This window comes from Numida meleagris, chromosome 8 (genome assembly GCF_002078875.1).
Source record: "Numida meleagris isolate 19003 breed g44 Domestic line chromosome 8, NumMel1.0, whole genome shotgun sequence".
NCBI classification, from domain to species: domain Eukaryota; kingdom Metazoa; phylum Chordata; class Aves; order Galliformes; family Numididae; genus Numida; species Numida meleagris.
Genome location: NC_034416.1, coordinates 15811398 through 15829971, shown reverse-complemented (window position 1 = coordinate 15829971; position 18574 = coordinate 15811398). Strand labels below are relative to the sequence as shown.

General features: G+C 38.0%; 1 protein-coding gene across 5 annotated transcripts in view; it reads right to left on the bottom strand.

Moving 5' to 3' along the window:
• The window catches only part of THOC2 (THO complex 2), a 53724-nt gene extending 37352 nt beyond the window's left edge, over positions 1-16372 (bottom strand). For all 5 annotated transcript variants that reach the window (XR_002441517.1, XR_002441518.1, XM_021405968.1 and 2 more), the window contains exons 1-9: positions 16194-16372; positions 10416-10474; positions 9467-9558; positions 7669-7720; positions 5539-5609; positions 3774-3895; positions 2769-2902; positions 1001-1167; positions 65-157 (exon numbers count right to left, since the gene is read on the bottom strand). Coding sequence is in view for 3 of the 5 variants with exons in the window: in XM_021405968.1 (XP_021261643.1) it covers positions 65-157; positions 1001-1167; positions 2769-2902; positions 3774-3895; positions 5539-5609; positions 7669-7720; positions 9467-9558; positions 10416-10474; positions 16194-16255 (852 nt within the window). In the remaining 2 variants the exon portion in view is untranslated. The remainder of the gene's footprint in view (positions 1-64; positions 158-1000; positions 1168-2768; positions 2903-3773; positions 3896-5538; positions 5610-7668; positions 7721-9466; positions 9559-10415; positions 10475-16193) is intronic.

Genomic DNA, 18574 nt, shown 5'->3' with positions numbered 1-18574 from the left:
TTTTAAAAAAGTATTTTCTTTCTTTTTGCGTCTGACCAAGTAGTACTGTCCCTTTGTCACTTACATGAACATAAAGATCCTCCAGATCTATGAGATTATGTTGCAACAGGACAGCAGCAACTCTGTATAGGGAGGAAGGTGTCTCACCACTTGGATCCTAAAGACAAGATTGCAAATTAAAAAAAAAGTCATGAAAGAAACGAAATTACTTAAAGTTCAGAGGTACGTTAACACAGTTCTCCTTGCTATCATTTTATTCAACTGCTTCTACCCCAAAGGCTGATTACCATATTGCTAGAATTAACTGCAGTACACAATCAGAAATTTTCCAGAAAAGACAAAATTCAACTATATTCACACCTTACAGCGCTTGTATGCAATTCCTCACATTAAAAAAATACTTGAATATTCTCTGAAAGAGTGGTCAGGAATGGGAGCAGGCTGCCCTGGGAAGTGACAGTCACTGTCCCTGGAGGTGTTCAAGAAAAGTGTAGAAGTGGCACTTAGGGACATGGCTTAGTGAGCATAGTTGGGATGGGTCGAGTTGGACTAGATGATCACTGAGGTCTTTTCCAGCCTCAATGATCCTATGACTTTCTCAAATATCATCCACAACTCCCTTGCAAACATGCTCTTCACTCCAAATGATAAGCCTTTTTTTTAAATAAGGTTTATAATATACAATTATAAGGTTTATAATAATGAAATAATATTACTAACAGTGCTTCTATAACTATGTAGGCTAAAGTGAAAGCTGTTCACAATCAAGACTGCTGACCACTTTCCAGGATAGCCAGATGAAAATATTCTGCTCTAGAATACATCAGAGAACTCCACACAAGTCATGAAATTGTTGCTTTTAAAACTGGAATTTTACATCAGATTAATTTCTGTATTTAAAAAGAAAAGACAACAGCAAAAATCTGTTATCACTGACTCAAGTTCAGCACTGACTACAACCAATCCGCAGAAACAGTAATTAAGAATGCAAATACATTACCTGATAAAATTTGAACTTGAACCCAAGGATGTGGCATAGAGTTTGAGGTTCACACATGTACATGTAAGACTCTATCAGTGGTACAAAGAAATCATCATACTCAGGCCTGCACTCATAGACTTCTAGGATAATATCCAAAACTCTGTTAGGATCAAGGTTAAAACATCCTAGGGCAGAAGAACAGAATAGAAAAGTTCACTATTGCTACATTTCATTTACGTTGTTATTAATGCACAAATGCATTTGTTCTTCAAGTTAAATCCAGACTAAATTTTAATAGAAAAGAATTACCTACAGCAAAATAATCTAGATTACCTTTAACAGCGCTTTGTTGACTTATACCTAAAATTGAATTAGGCAAAGATAGTCAACAGGACTCTTAATTCAAATTACACCAAAACTATGAAATACCATCTTAAGGCCAACATTTTGATAGATACAAAGCAAACATCACTAATCCCACTGTGCTACCAGAAGGCACAGCCTTCCTCCTTCCCCCTTGTGTTGGCACACATTCATGCAGCAGTACAAATGAGCCACGTGAGCAGAGTACATTATTCTACACTCCAAAAAAGGGGGAGCTGGATTGCAGCTAGATCCTGACCCACCTAGTTGTGTTGTCACAGCAATTCGGTATTACTGCTAGCATAAGGGAGAATGGTTCATTTCTTTGAAGGGAGCAGGAACGAGAGCAAGGACACAGATCATCCTACGCCAATGTCGATAATTTATCTGTATTTCAGCAAAACTCCAGGAGACACACCACAAAGTAAGTGCTATTACTTATAGCAAAACAATCTACATTTAGACTGATTTCATCTTTGTGCCATGACAAAATTTTATCCAGGCACATCCACCATGCAGATATCTCATTAATCAGCTTTTCTTTCCCCAAAAGCTATTTCTGCTGTATTCGGACCTAGTACATTAGGAAAAATGACATTTCATAGGAAGCATATCTGCAATATCTGAAACTCCAGGCGACAAAACAAACAAAAATGAAGAACAGCCATCTTCTCTAGCACTCCTCCAAAACAAGTAGTGTTACTACAGGGATTTGGCAGCCTCGAGCAAAATTCTGTGAAAGGTGGCAAATTATAGAATACTAGCACAGCTTCTGGACCAGGACTGCAGTGTCACTATATAAAACAAGCAATGGTGCAATGAGTACATTACATACAGTTAGTCTAAAATATAGAGAATTATAGGCATGTCCTGTTTTAAATATATTTCATGCTTTACAGTGCCACCATTACCACAGATCAACTAAGAAATACGGGGAAAAAAAATCACAAACTGTACTACATAAAAGAATAACATTTGTCCCTTCATAAAGAACCACTGTTCAGCTTCTCCAAAACCAGAAAAATATTCATGCAGTGAATTTCGTAAAACAGCAAAAAACATTGTTACTTTCTGATCTGCCTGCTAAAAGATGTCCGGCACATCCACAGAAGATATTACTTCTGAGTACCTGCTGAAATGAAGTCACAGCAGGTATGGTCTGGACTGCACTGAAAATACAGTATTTACATTAATTGTAATTACACAACATTTGCAAAACGCAGTTTTCTCAAAGAAACAGGAACCTCCAAATTTCATTTTTCAGTCAAAGATGACCTATCAATGTGTGTTATTAGCACAACATGCCTGCATCACATATTATTTGATTGCCAGATGATCTCAAACAGCAGCCTAAGGTCACCCTCCACTGTTGTAAGACCACTCAAGAGAATCAATGCCCCTATTCCTCCAACAAATTCCTTACCTATTAAAGATTTGATATTTTCAAGGATTAAATCACTAGTGATATTTCCAGATAAGTCTTGCCCCAGTTCTGCAATCAGCTTTGCATAACCTTCATTCTCCTCTCTTAATAAATTAAATTTCTGTTGCTTGTAACTGCAAATAAACAGAAATCAAATGTTATCAACACACCCATAGTCAAGCTTGTTTGTGATCTTATAAATATTAGATTTCCTATATAAATTGCTAATTTTGAATAAATTTAATCAATTGCAAGTTTTATCAGCTATTGGAAAAACTAGAGAATGCAGTGCAACAAATATCTTCAAAGGAACAAGAATTCTCCAAATAAATCCAGTTCTCCTTTCATTTAAAATTAAGATCATTTAAAAACAAGACTGATTGTACTAACAATAAATCCTGTTCTGGCATCCCATGCTCAGTGGTCCTAGAACTGCTCAGCACATTAGCAGCTCGTTCATTGGGACCATTCTAGTTTTAAGTGTTCTTTGATACAGAGACTGAAATATTGCATGCACAAACAAATAATCTATATACATACATAAAAACATATATTATGTTGCTAGAACTAGCGTAACCACATTTACTTATTTATGGAGACACCAAATGCCTATGCTTAACAGATACAACAGCAAAAGTTTGCTTATATTTTGCAAATTAACATTTGTCACTAATAAAATGAAAGATTAAGTATTTAATCTACACATACAGAATCACCGTAGCAAAGAGAAGGTCACAGCAATGGGTCAACTTAAAATAGCCTTTAGTTTTCCCACCCTTGAGAAATAGAAGCAGGCTAACAAGGTTCTATTATTGTCAGGGATTTCTTAAGAGTGCAACAAAACATTTTTCTTAAAGAAAACTGAGTATTTTTATTAAAGTAACATTTTTCTTAACAAACACTGTTACCAAATTAATTACCACTGCCCTCCTTCCACCCACCCTCCAAGTAAAAAAAAAAATAAAAAACACCAAACAAACCCCAAACCCTTGCCTCACAACTTACAACAGTTTTGTCTTTATTTTAACAGATTTCTGATTGAACTGCTGAGATTGCTTGATAAGTCCTAATGATTCCAGTGTTTCTGGATCCAAACGCTCCTTTAGGACAGTATCAGATACAAGATACTAGAAGAAAACCAAAAACACACATCAGATTTGTCAGTTATTAAGATCTAGACATATATATCATACAATCATATTAATTTTGAAACAATGCTTTTAGAATAAAAACGGGAAACTACTTAACCCAAATTGGAATTTCATAAGGGTAGACTTCAAGTACAAGAATACCTTGAAGGAACAAGCTGGAGAGCTTAACTGCTGGTTACAAAGTACACATTGCTTACATACTACAAGAACCACATATTTGTAAAGCTTACGCCCACTCTCCCATCATTCTTAAGAAAAGCCTGCATTTCACATGACGATTTTTCTTACAAGCTAATCTTATTCTAAATGGTTAGGAATGCCACTTCCATAGACAAGTGGTGGTTGCATAACGAAGTCCAACAACACCAACTTCAGAAGCAGAGTTTCTGTTTAACTGAGAGAGGGAAAAAAATTAAGCTCTCTCAAAACGCCTTGAAAGAATTCAAGGGACAACTATGTCACATCACCAGAATACCAGAAATAAAGGCACTTAGAAAGCAGTAAGTATTAGATTAGCTAAAGTAGTTGAAAAATGTGAACAGAGGAAAAGGTAACAAGATTTTAACCACGTCCTACTTAATCAGCTGGTCTAATAAAAGATGTGATTAGCAGCCTTCTTCCACTAACGCTCTTCTATGCATTTTGAGCATTTTTACAATTCTCATTGAAGAAAAAAGAAGAAAAAAAAGGAGAAAAAGAAACAGAACAAAAAGACATAAGCATAGATGCCTTTAGGAACTTAAAGTCTCCATTCAGAATGCAGGCCACAACTCTGGATGAAAATTCCTTGTGTTTCCTCTCATTCCTGAAAAATCTATGTTTGTTTTGGATAGCACTTATGATACTTATAAGTGCTTATTTCATCATTTCTATGCTATATTCTTCCTCCATCCAAAAAGCCCTTACTGAACAGTAAGTAAACTTTGCTGCATGACAAGGTTGTTTGGTCATCCAACTCCTCAAATCCACTAAATGTTTAGCACTGCATTAAAAACAATGGGAAAGTAAATGAACTATTTGTACACAAGCAGCTTTGCATCTTACATTCTTGAAGATTACACTGCGGGTTCACATTGCTATAACATTAAAAATTATACTGAGTATTCTCTAAAAAACAGAAAAATAAAGCTGTGACATAGGTTGGGCTGCATCTTTATTTTTTTATCTGAACTCATAAACTGCAGCTAGAAGAAATAGATATCTAAAAAAGAATCCAGACATCTTCCTCACCAAAGGGTAACTACAACACGGAAGACACACATGGAAAGTTTCAACCCATCTCAAGGATGGAACTGACTGCAGTAAAGTAGTAGTATAACATGGCAAAGCAGCTTGAGTTTTATTATGAACAGTAGTCAATAAGAAATGGTACGTATACACTCTTCTTCTGAAATCAGATACAACTACAAGCTCGCTCAGGCTCAGTGCAATAATCCATTTAAACAGGAACACGACTGGTCAATCTGATGACACTTTTCTTCTTCCCGCCCCCCCCCCAAAAAAAAAGAAAGGAAAGAATCTACCCATCATAGCCCCACACCTTTAAAATTCTCCAAATCACTTTCTCAGATTTTAGCATATACTTTTACTACAATAAATAATTTCTAAATGCAACTTACCAAGCAGGATAACACCAGCTGAGTGAAATTATCCCTTTTAGCTTTTTCTTCTAAACAACTTGTTTCAATATCTAGAACAAAGGAAGATGAGGAAGGGAAAGAAGGAGAAAAAGAAATTATTACTTGTGAAAATTTGCCTGTCAACTTCAACTTCAAGCAACAGAGAGATTTTCTTCCTTTTATTACTATTCTGATAAATGCTATGACGACACAATGCAAAGTAGCATGTTTGTACCTCGCCAGCTTCCTGCTACATTTTAGTTCGCTTTGACGCCCATGCAATATTTTGATGACAAATCTCACACATCCACAAATCTTGTGAAAAAGTAGAAGAGAAACCAGAGAAATACCATAACAATAATTACTTTCCCATTCTCTCCTAGAACAAGGTTTATAGCGAGTATTAAGAATCAATAAGCCAGAAAGAATAGAAATACACATTGCTGAAAAGACTGGGTGGTCCTAGCCTTAATGTCATGATGTTCTAGTCTCTTCTGCCTGGACTTCAGAGTAACTGCTGTTTGCTGCCCAGTCTGCAGTCTTTTACTAGCTATAATTCTGTATTTCGGTTCTTTCTTTCTTGTCAATGACTGGATGCAATTCAGCAATTCATTCCTGCGAGGAAAGGCCATAAAACAACAACCAAAGAAGAATGCCCGTCTACAACAGCTGAAAAAAGGAGTGGAAAACTCAGTTAAATAAAAAGGTCGGACTGTAAAACATACATTACCACAAGTAAATAAGTGTACACACACAGAGAAAAACAAGACCCACAAAGTGTCAACAACAAAAATCTGAGAAAGAGGCCCCAAAGCAAACTGGAAACCAATGATGTATGATGTAGAAGGGTTTCAGTGAGGGGAACGTCAGATCAGCAGTGGCCCTAGCACCCGAGCCATTAAACCATAAAGAATCTGAAGAAAAAGAATCAGTACCAAAATTCTCACGTATTGAAAGATGCTAACTGGAAAGTTACCTTAAGAAAAAAATAAAAAAAAAGAAATCCTGATTGTAACGGATACAACTTGGAGGGGGGAAAAAAGCATTAGAGGAAACTCAGGAAAAAAGCAAGAAGTTACATTGAATTTCATTTTGTCTCTGCAGCTTGAAACATAGCTCCCACTCATACTATCTCTCCGCTACTTGCAGATGCAAGGCATTTGGCTACATAATTTCAGCACATGCATACATTAGTTTCAGTTTTTCAAGCAGTTCAAAGAACAACCCAGTCCAGCTCTCTACCTCAGCTGAGAAGTAAAGGGTAACAGTATAGCACTGCAATACAGAAATTGACCATTGGAAAGATAAACAATGATACATGCAGAGTAACATTTTGAATGAAATAGCCAAAATGTATCAGTCACAAGTTGCAGAATTCAAGCTACATATACAAATGTAACTGATTGTGCACAGCCAGCCTCAGCACAGAACCCAGACTCCTTCAAACCCACATCTATGATGAAGACTGGCAACAGAATGCACTGAGATTTGTGGAGAAGAACAAAGAGCCATAGAGCAAGATGTTAGAAGTATGATGTGAAAAAAGCATATGAAAATTCCAAAAACATGATAGAAACAGCTTTGGATCAACAAAATACAACATAAAAATCTAGAAGTTATTAACAGAGTAGATTTTAAGGATGTGTTCCTCTTACTAAGTTTGCAGACATTAACTTGGCAAATGATTCCAGTCGCCCTTAGGTTTCTGGACAATTAGCACAAGCTCCACTTAACTAACAATGACAGTGAAGATAAAAAATATTTACAGAACACATCCTGAGATCAGAAGACTGCGTACCAGTAATGCAATTTATTTAAAATACTTGTAACTACGCTAAGTCACTGGTTACACTAGCTAGCATCCAGCAATCTTACAAGCTAGCTCCTTTAACTTTTCTTGGCAGATAGATTTCCGCTCCCTTTAGTAGGTAAAGATATCTAGAAACTATAACAGAACAAAACAGAATGAAAAGACATTAACAACTTAGAGAAGCACTGAAGAAGAATCAACACATGTTGTAATTTTAAGTCATGCTTTGCAGATCAAATGAGATACCCTGCAGAAATGAACAATTAAATGCACAAAGCACATAAATCTGTCACAATGCCAAAAGGAAGCTTACAGCTTACCTAATATGCAGAATGCATCAGCTAAGATGGAAGGCATGTCCTCGCGAAACTCCTAACAAGGGAAGAGGAGAACACACATAGTAAGTACACAATTTACAACACGTATATTTTGATAATCCTCACTCTACTGCATAAAAGAATATTTGATCAAGATGCTCAGATTAATAATGCATTAGTAAATGAAGTGGCTCATTCACCACTATCTAAATAATGTGCTAATTATTGATTGTAGCGAAGATGTACTAAGAAACCTAGTAAGAGTATTTGGGAAACACCTGAAATAATCCCAACACACATATTTGAGATTTAAAATCTGAAAGGGAGCTTGTACCTCTAATCAATTTCTTTCATTTCTATATGTGCATAGCAACCAATTTCGAGAAATGTTCCCTGCCTTTGCTTATGAACCCTGTGGGAGAAAGGAGGGGAAGAATACAGGCGTGTGCACGAAAGATGTTCCTTTCCCCCCTCCCCCCCATCTACCCCATTCTCTCAGTCTGGAATATCAAACAAAAAAAGTTTAGTCTTTATAAAAATTCATAATACTTTTCTTAAAGCACCACACACAATTTGCTGCATACCCTCTGTAATTACATATGCCAATAAACAGCAATAATGAAATCTTAAATGCCCAAATTACAAGACTGTAAAATAATTATTACATTAATGTAGGATTATTTGCTGCTAATAACTGTGCATACACATACACACGCTTTCATATATGTCATTTTGCACACATTACAATTACTTATATCCCTACAGCCCATTAAGTATTTCCAGAAAACAGAAATGCCAACTAACAGTTGCCCTGTGAGAAGCATCTTACCTTTGAACAGCTTCCCACTTAATATCTAAGATGGAGTGACTGACTCATAGCATTAAAGCTGGCATCAAGCCAGCAGTAACAGCCAGCCCAGCCTGTGGGGCTTTTTCTTGAATTATATATGGGTAGTTAGCATTATCCCTATCACACGCCTGCATTCTTCCAGGAATAACTAAATGGGAGAACGGTTCTTAGGTATACTTGCCCTTGTCAAAGTCTAAATCTTAAACAGAAAACCTCACAAGTTTTAAAGCAAGAGAGTTGCAGATAAGTGAGAGATTATAATCAAAAAGAAAAAAATATGTATGACACAGCGCTACAGCTCCTCTAGAAAGCCTGTCTTTCCGTCCTGCAATTTCCAACACCCTTCAACAATAAACACGTAATATGCAAAAAACTAAAGGGTTAGTACTCTAGAAATAGGAAAGGATCTTTAAAAATTATGAAGTTTACATTATGTATGTGTCTGTGCACACATATGACATTTATCTATTCCATACACTATATACATATCTCAGTATATACTAAAACAGTAGCATCAAACAGGAGCACTGTTTCAAAGGTGGCTATGGGACCTGGTCATTTCAACTGTACAACAGTAAGTAAGCACACTGTTACACTAATACACAAATTACAAACAAAACAGTAGGTGGCATCACTGTCATGCCGCATAAATAAGTTAAACCTACTTTTAGCACTTACAAAAAACTTTAGTCTTCACATCGCCTTAAATTACTTGATTTGTAATTTACACTAACATGAACGTAACTACTCACCACAAAAAACAGGAGATAAACAGAAACACTGAGACAGCCTACATATATTACAAGTGACAGAAATGAAGAAAAAGGATTTGACAACTTTTTAGACATGAAGAACTATCTTCTTGAATATCATCCATCTTGATTTTCATTCAGACTTAATAACAAACTAAAAATGTATTAAGCAAGCAAATTAATACAAATATAAACTTACTATAATATCAGCAAGAACACCAGAAGTTTGATCATGCTTTAGGTTTCCTCTAACAACATGAGATGAAAGCTCATACAAAGCCTGTTGGATATCTGTTGAAAGAAAGCAGGTTATTGGAGCACGTACTAGGTAGCCCTTGGTCCACCTTCTAAAGCCATGTGAATGATACTGCCCTAGACTTCAGGTACTTGACAAGCAAAGAGACACAGCTCTTCATAAGAGAGGGATTATTTTACTGATTCTGACAGACAAAATTTGAGCATCAATGTCTACGACTTCACATAAGCAGAAAGCAGAAGACTTATTCTATGAACTCATGGGAATAGATAACAGTAAAACGGGATGAAAAACTACAGTCCTGAGCAAAACAGCGTGAATCTTTGCAGCTGGTTTAAACAGACACCTTTAACTTATAGTCCATACAAGTACTGTATTTTATTTCAGAACATTCTCTTATCTCATAACACATACGCTTTCAAAAACTGTTTCAGAAAGTAAAAACTGAACTGGAGAAAAATGCCTAAGAAGGACTTCTTATTGTTATGAAAGTCTGGCACAACTGAAGAAAACTATTTTACAAAAGCTTACGTTATGCTGAAATATTAAACACAGGTACTACATTTGAGAAAAATCTTGCAACACTAAATGTGGTGGTTGCAAAAACAGCTATGGTCAGCTATTAAAGAATTGTTCTTTAAAAAAAAACCTGCAACATTGCTATATTTTTAATGTACAAAAAATGTTAAAATTCCATGCTTCCAACTTGCAACTGCACCACACAGTTTGCTCAATAAATAGTATTTTCAATGCATATACATGTTGCAGAGCAAACAAAAACTGTTTCTTTAAATTTCAAAGATTTCCTAAAGCAAGAATTTAAAATTCCAGGCTTTATTTTTTTCTTTTAATGACGGACAAAGGAAAACAAACAAAAAAGAACACAACTTACCTCTGAAACTGAGACTGTCATGGCTTTTGTCCTCACTGAGAGCGCGACATAGTTGCAAACTGGAGTAAAGAAAATATTAAAAAATATTTTAAAATAGTTATATAGTAGGAAATTAGCATTAGATAATCCACAAATGTTTCAGGGCTGTTGTTCTGGCTAAAATAATTTTAACTCAAGGCAGTTTAAGCGCCTAACTACATTTTTGTTTCCATAAACACTAATCCAGAGAAGTAGTACAGCAAAGAAATACAAAGCTCCTAAGGCATCCTATGCAGAACAGGATTTTGCACTTTGGAAGATGCGCTTCCTAGCTTTGCACATGCTTACACCTAGAAGTCAGAAAACGACGTGATGTCAGTAAATGAAAGGAGCCGTGGGATTGCTAGGACTAACCTACTGTTAAACAACGAGGAAATGCTTGTCTCTGAAAATGACTGCAAGTCATAGAAAAACTCTGAGCTGCAATAATTTTTAAATACCAACACAAGCATGATTTCCCTATATGCTGCTTTAGCAAGGATAAAACAGGTTTTTACCTGTAAGTACATATTCTAACCACTGAAAGGAATCACTATAGGCTACAAAGGCCTGTTCTGTTACGTTTTCTTGGTCACTGTCAAGGTCTCTCCTTAAACAAATCAGCCACGTGTAAAAAGCACACTACATTCCATAGAGACCGTTCCATGAAATAAAATAATAGTTCTCCACATTATAAAATAAATGTGGAAATGCAGGCTTCATGACACCGAAGGTTTAGAGACAGACATGCAAAGCAAGCGTCCAAGGAAGCTTCCACTACTATGTTCACTTCAGGATGAAGCTGCAAAAACAGTTTCACCTTTACAAGCATCAATACTCAAAAGGTGGTTATCTACCTCCTTTACTGCAGCCACTAAAGGATATCCCCTAATAACCTTCTTCACACTTGCAAGTTTTCAGTCAAGTTTAAAATCTTCCCATAAGAACTTTTATACGTAGAAACTGAAGACAGTATCAGAGTTACACAGTATTCCTATGTAAAATACTAAGTCTACAATCTCCTACCTGAGTAATTCTTGAATATTATCTAATGAGACAGGTATGCACTACTGCTGCAGTGACTTATCATGGAAAAAATAAGTCATAAAGAAGGATTTGGTAGCAATCCATCACTCTTCCTATTTGCACCCTGCACAGATTATTACCTCTCCAGCAGGACTAAACAATTGCTCCAGCAATCAAAGGATAACACTGAGCAACTGCAAGGCATCTGCACCCTTTAAAGACAACTGGAATATTGTTAGCTTTACACAGAAATATGATGTAACCATAAGAAACATGCAACCTGAGCAAAAAGGGATGCTATGGCAAAAATATCTCTAATGCTATCGAACAAAATGTAATATATTTCAAAATTACCAGAAAAGACAGTGCAAAGTAAAGGGCAATATTTTATTTTTCACAAATAGTAAGTGGACTTCTTATTTTTGAAGTGAAGATGGATTTTGTAGCCGTTCTCAAAGACTGTATCAATTTAATTCAAGTCAGACCTTCTTAAATTTTGCTGCTCATCTACGCAGCAGGTACCCTAAAGGAATCGTTTTTAAGCTCTGGAAACAAATCACAGTAAGGTGGAACCTCTGATTCTACAGAACTATCAGCTTACCAAGAAGTCAGACACCAGAGTAAAGGGAGCAGTGAGGAAGGAAGACAAGGCACAAGCCCTCCCATCCAGTACCAAAAAGCCATGAGATTAGTTCATCTAGTCTTAGCTGAGTACAGAAGTTAAAATCGAAACATCAGCCTTTTCACAAGAATACAAACCATCAATATCTGCATGATCAACCAACCAAGAAAAAAAAAAAAACTACAGCATTTTCCCCACTTAAAGCCCAGAAAATGGAAACTTATCAGGTCCAGCTTTCACTTCAACAATCCAAACATCAAATGGTTTACGACTGACTCTACTGTAGTTCATCTCTGCAAGGTCAGGATAAAGAACTTCCCTATTCTACCACAGCCTACATCCCACCTGAGTATAAACTATGTAATAAATCCAAAATGCAATTTGAGTAGAGAATAACCCAGGAAGTAAGCATTTAGAAGTGACAACAAACAGAATCTGCTGAAAAAAATTATATTAAAAAAAAAAGCTGTTTTGGATTAAGATGGAATGGGGCACGTTCGCTTAAATAACAGCAGCTCTGAAGTTGTGTTGAGCACCTACAGAACAAGTTTGCACAACAGAGCCAGAAATTGAACCTAAGCCTCCCGACTCACACGCCACGTCCTGCTTACACAATTACACTCTCACACACAGCATATGGCAGGAATTATCAAAGTGCATGTCTGCAGATATTGAGGTATATGCATAACTTCACTGATGCAGATAGTTCTTTTGTTCAACTAAAACACAAACAATCGCATTTTGCAGTCAGGTTGGCAAAACTAGAACTGAAGTCTGCTCTCCTGACTCTCAGCCCTTTAATTGCTACTCAACATTATGACACGCCTCATGCACATAAAATAACAAACACTTTGGGAGGGCCAGAAAGATGGTGTCTCAAAATCTCAAGTTCACAGAACATTGAGCTTCTTCAGTTTATCTTGAAGTTGAACATACCGTGTGAATGGCCATGCAAGCACACTACTGAAGTCCTACTTCTCCCTCGAAGGGTCTTTGGTGTGTTTGATCCATCACACAAAAAAGCAACAAGTAAAGGCATTCCCATAAGTGCTTGCCATCGCACGTGCATGATCAACGTTCCTATGAGCTACAGCCACAGACCAGCATCTTGCTGTGGAAGGCACTACAGAAAACAATACAATTCAATACAAAAGGACAGTATATGTATACACAGATAGGATTCTAGACTGATCGGCACGATAAGCAGTTGCTCGCACACGCCAACTCAATCTCTGCACAGTATCTGGCAACAGCAAAACAAACATACAGAATTTAAATAATGTCTATTTAGTCAGCGAAGGATCTGAAAAAGACAACACATGATGACCAAATCCTGATGAACCTCTAGTTTTGGTAACTAAGAAAACTCAAAAAGAGCACATTATCGACATTCCTGTATCAGTGTTAGATATTATTACACATTGGTAGCTGGGTTAATTAAATTGGAAGAGCTCAACAGTTTCCAAGAAGTGCAAGGTCTCTACTACACAGGCTCCAGAATGCCGCCTTAGCTATTCACTTGTCATGTTCTAAGCCATATACAAAACCCTCATCTTTTGGTATTTGGCCATTACTGCCAAACTATGAGGACAAAGCAGTCACATCAGTAAAAATAAAGTTCACTATTTTCCATAGGAGATAAAGAAAATACAGAAGATAATCAGTTAAAAACTGATTTTACTACTGCATTTCCTTAGAAACAACTCTGTATTTCATTTTCCTTAAGAGACAAGTAAACTTCTTCTTTTGTTAATGACATAACCTCCAAAAGACTACAGTAGTACTTTAAATTCTGCACATTTTCAAATATAGGCAGACCACTACCACACTACTCAGGACTATGTAAGAAAACATAACAGCAATCACCTTTAGCATTTGTTAGTAACTGCAGTGCAAGCCAAAGCGCTAAAGGCAAATCATTTACTTGTCTCAATACACTGCCAAAATACTAACTTGGGCTGATCTAGTCAGACCCTGGATCATATTCCAGTAAAAAAATATTTCTACATAATCATTTATATATTTGGGTCTTTGTTTTAATTAAGCAATTCACTAAAATAAGAAGTATCACTACATCTACTTACCTTTTACTGTAACATTTAAAACTATTTCATGTGTTTCCATTTAGGAAGGGAGTATAACTGTTTAATTTTCATCCCGTTAGAAGAAATGAATACGAGATACGAAGTTTTGGAAAAAGAAAGGCTAAGTTCAATACCCAGAAGTTACCCCCAGCAAATGCGGTTTCTTACAAAGTTTTCTAGGATAACCGCTACCAATGCATTCTTTTGCTTCTAGAAAATAATTTCATGCACACTTTATGTTTATAAAGCTGACAACTCCTATCCAGCTGTAATCATATTTCCTTTACAACCAATGGCTTCTCTTGCAAGCAGCTGTTAACATCATCTTTGAAACAGTGCATTTCATTTGGCATAAGGGCCACGGATACAGGAATTTCACCTATTTTCTTGTCCCCAAAGCAAGTTAACGCTTTCTTCCTAGTTATGTTTAAGACGTACAGCTGCAGGTGAAAGGAAATACCATGAAAGGTTTTACCATGGCCTTTCCACAGCTCAAATTCTGAGAATTCAGTTGAAACAGTGCAACTGTCGTTACATGATCAACTGTAACACTGCTGTCCTCGGACTCCATACAACCTCAGTGATCATAACCGGGAAGTTACAAAAATCATCATCTTATTTGACGACAGAGGGCAAAAATGACTTAAGGACTACTACAGAAAAAAAATTGCAAGTGGATCTATATGTACATACCATTGCATATAAAGACACATTTTATTAGAGCTATTTGTGCACTTTCAAAATACCTCCATGTATGTTTATACATTTTATCCTTTGTTGTTCATGCTGAAGTTTGACCAAGTTCAATAAAAAGTCTCCATATTTACTGCCAAAGGATTGGCCAGCTGGAAGTAAACACAGCGATTGCTATGAAGTTTTAAGCAGAAGAAAAAAAAAAATCACTGCAAACTTCAGCATCATCTGGGGGCTCCTGAGCACATAAGTCTTCATTGTTCAAAATTCAGGAACTGAACAGACTTCCTTTGGCCTTGTATCACGCACAAGGAAACACGTTAACTCCAGCACAATTCTAGCACAGCAGCGACACAGCTATAAGAGGGTCCCTTTGCTACAAAGCAGAGGGTCTGGTGAACAGAGTTCTGTGCAGAGCGCCTACATGCTTATTCCTTACCCTGCTATTTTTTTTTCCTCAAACATGAGGATAATCGTAACCCTAGTTGCAGAATCTTTTAAAAATACATGAACAAAATAAAATAACAAAAGGAGTGAAAATACAACTGAGTGTTTCCCATCAAGCGATCTCCCAAATGCCTGTATTTGAAGCTTCAGGATTTTTTAGTTATAACAAAGAGCTAAAGGAAATAGAAAAACTAAAATATCATTGAAGAACACATAGTAAATCGGGCACCCTTGTCAAAACCGATGCAGTAATGGAAAACTGACAACCTGGTTTATAACGTGTGAGCAAATGGCCAGGCCAGAAATTGCTCAAGACGGATAGATGGAAGTCTCTGAAAAGCAAGCCCGCAACACACCCGGATTGATGTGGGAAGCTGCACCCAGACCGTTCGGTGCTCAGAAGTTCCTTTCCAGGATAACTGGGAACGGCTGACCCTACCGAGCTTGAACTAAAGCGGCACAACTCCAGGCACCTGGGAACGGGCAGAAAGACTGAAACAGCTGCCGAGCCCCCCACCAAGAAGGTCGGCACCGCGGGGCCGGTGAGACGAGAACGTTACGAGGCGCCCCACAGCCGCGGCCCGGCCCAGAGCAGGAGGGGGCGCTCAGGGCCCGGGGCCAGCAGAGCTAGGCCCGGCTACCGGGCGAGTCCGGCGGCAGCGGCACAGCAGGCACAGCAGGCCCAGCCGCGCACAGCAGGCCCAGCCCGGCCCCCGCCCGCGCACGGCTTCGTCCCCGAGCGCCAGCGCCGAGCCGCGGCCCCGAGCCGCGTCCTCCCGCCCGCTCCCACTTCTTCGCCCCCTCCGGCCGCCCGCGGCCGCCCAGGGCCCCTCTCCCTCCCGCAGACTGGCGGCCCCGCGCCCTCCTGCGCCGAGCCCCCGCACTCACAACTCGTTCCTGCCCCCTTTCTCCCAGTTCTTTATCCACTCGGCAGGGAGCATGGTCGCCATCTTCCCTGTGTGGCGCCGAGAAGCCCGGATGCGGGAGCGACGGGCGCAGGTCAGAGGGGACTCTGCGGCCCGCGAGGCACGACGGGACGGCCGCGCCGTGCCCTAGGAGACGGCGCGCGCAGGACCGCAACCGCGCATGCGCCGTAAAGCCCCGCCCCCAGGCATGCTGTTGGGGCACGGGCCCGTTAACGGCGTTCAGGCGCATGCGCTGTTCCTCGCGGCGGCTCCTCGTGCTGACGCCGACGTTGCCGGTGCGGTGTCACAAGTGTAAATTTCAAAACTCCGATTTTACTTCAGTGTTATAATTCAACGGACTCGGACAAAACATTGCGTTTCGAAATATGGGCTTGCATAATTTCAGTGTGGTGCTGAAGCGTGTGGGTTATTCAGGAGGAGGGGCAAATGCTCAGCGCTGCATGTACATAGTTTGCGTAGTGATTGCAGTAATTAATGGCAGAAGCAATTTTAAAAGATAGTAAAAATGCAGTTGGGACTATTAAAGTACTTTGCAAAAGTAGGGGACGTGGGTTTTGGCAGCTCTTGTATCTGTCACTGAAAACAATTTTAGAAAATCTGTGCAAGTACTGTATGTCAATCATTCAGTGGTGATTCAGCAAGAACATTTTGTTATAGTAAGGGTTGGGCTATTAATTATGTAGCTTATTTAAAACTTAATTATGAAATAATTAGACCTGCAATTAAACTACGGTCAATTATCAAACAACTTTACCAAGTCAGCATCGCTGTATCCATTATATTGTCTATACATTTTGTTTAAGTGGAATAATGAAATTTTGGTGAATGGCACAGCTCTCCCTGTAAATAATATGCTTTATTTGTGGTGCTGATGTAATGGGATTCCTTTGAGTGCTAAGTGCTTTGTAATACACTCACAATCTGTTTAGGACCTGTTCTTGTGAACATCAGTGCTAGTTAGTGATACCTGCTGAGACTTGCCGACTAGACGTGAGCAGAGTTTTCCTCTTAGGTAAAGGATTGCAAAGTCAGGTCCCGATATATGAAATATTTTCTTATGTAAATATTGATCTGTAGCTCAACATTATTCAGGTTTCAAAACACTGCAATTTTCTGTTCCAAATTAGGTTTTTTTTCAATTTTTAATAAAATGATTAAAATTAATTAAATACTTAAAACAATGGCAAAAAGCGTAGAATAATATACTTCATAAATAATTTTCTTATAAATCCACATGAAATGAAGTATTTTCTTGGAAATTATAATCAAACGGAGGACCATATTTTTCCGGTTACCTGCTTATAACTAGATCACAGCAAAAAGAGGTGGGAAGCATATATAAACATATAATTAGGACTTGTGTTTTAGAGACTAGATTTGTTCTAGGCTCAGTCTGCTTTCCACTACTTCCATTAGCATCACTGAAACTATTGGCTTTTTCCAGTTTAATATAGATATAAGGAAAAAAAGAAAAGCCTGATACAAATCTTCATAAAGGATCTAACTAAACCTTATCTCTCAGTTGGCTAAACACTATTTTACATATCGTTTAGAAATTCTCCTGCTGATAATGTAGCTATTACATGCTTCCTATTATCTATTATCTATAAATATGTATGCATTTATATCATCCATTTATATTTTTACAACTTCTACAATCACAGAATCATGGAATACTTCAGGCTGGGAAGGCCTTTAGGTAGCCGCCTGCTCCAAGTACAAGTGAGTTGCTCAAAGCCTCATCTGAGAGTTTCAAACTCTTCTAAGGAGGTGATTCCATAGCAAAGATTTTGAGCACCAAGGAGATTTTTCCCGAATTAAGTTGGAATTTCCCTTGTTGCAACTTCTGTCTGTTCCCTCTTGTTTTGCAGTACTCTCTGAGAATGGCATGGGTCCATAATATTTCTGTAGAACTAAAGCGCTTTGTGAATGTGTATGAAATTTGCTCTACTTACGATATGGAACTCCTAAAACATAGGTGTTTGCACATTTGAATGGATACACAACAACCTCTAATGTTTTTTCTCCATCCATTCTAGCATTTTGTTTCCTTCTGTAATTTTTACAAGTTTGTATTTACCTCCCTAAATATTTGGATAAAAAGAAGTCTTAAAAAGAATGAAAAATAATGATGACTTCAAAGCTGTGACACTACAGTCTTGAGTCACCTACTGTCCCTCCTGCCTGAACAAAGAAATCTAAACGTTTTTTCCAACTTCATTAAAGAAAATGCGTCAGTTAGGCTCTATGGTAACAGCTGGAAAGCAGTAGGTTGTTATTTAGCTTAACTGCAACTATAAGGCTTTCAAAGCTGTGGTGTATTATGCAGCAAATACACAGTTA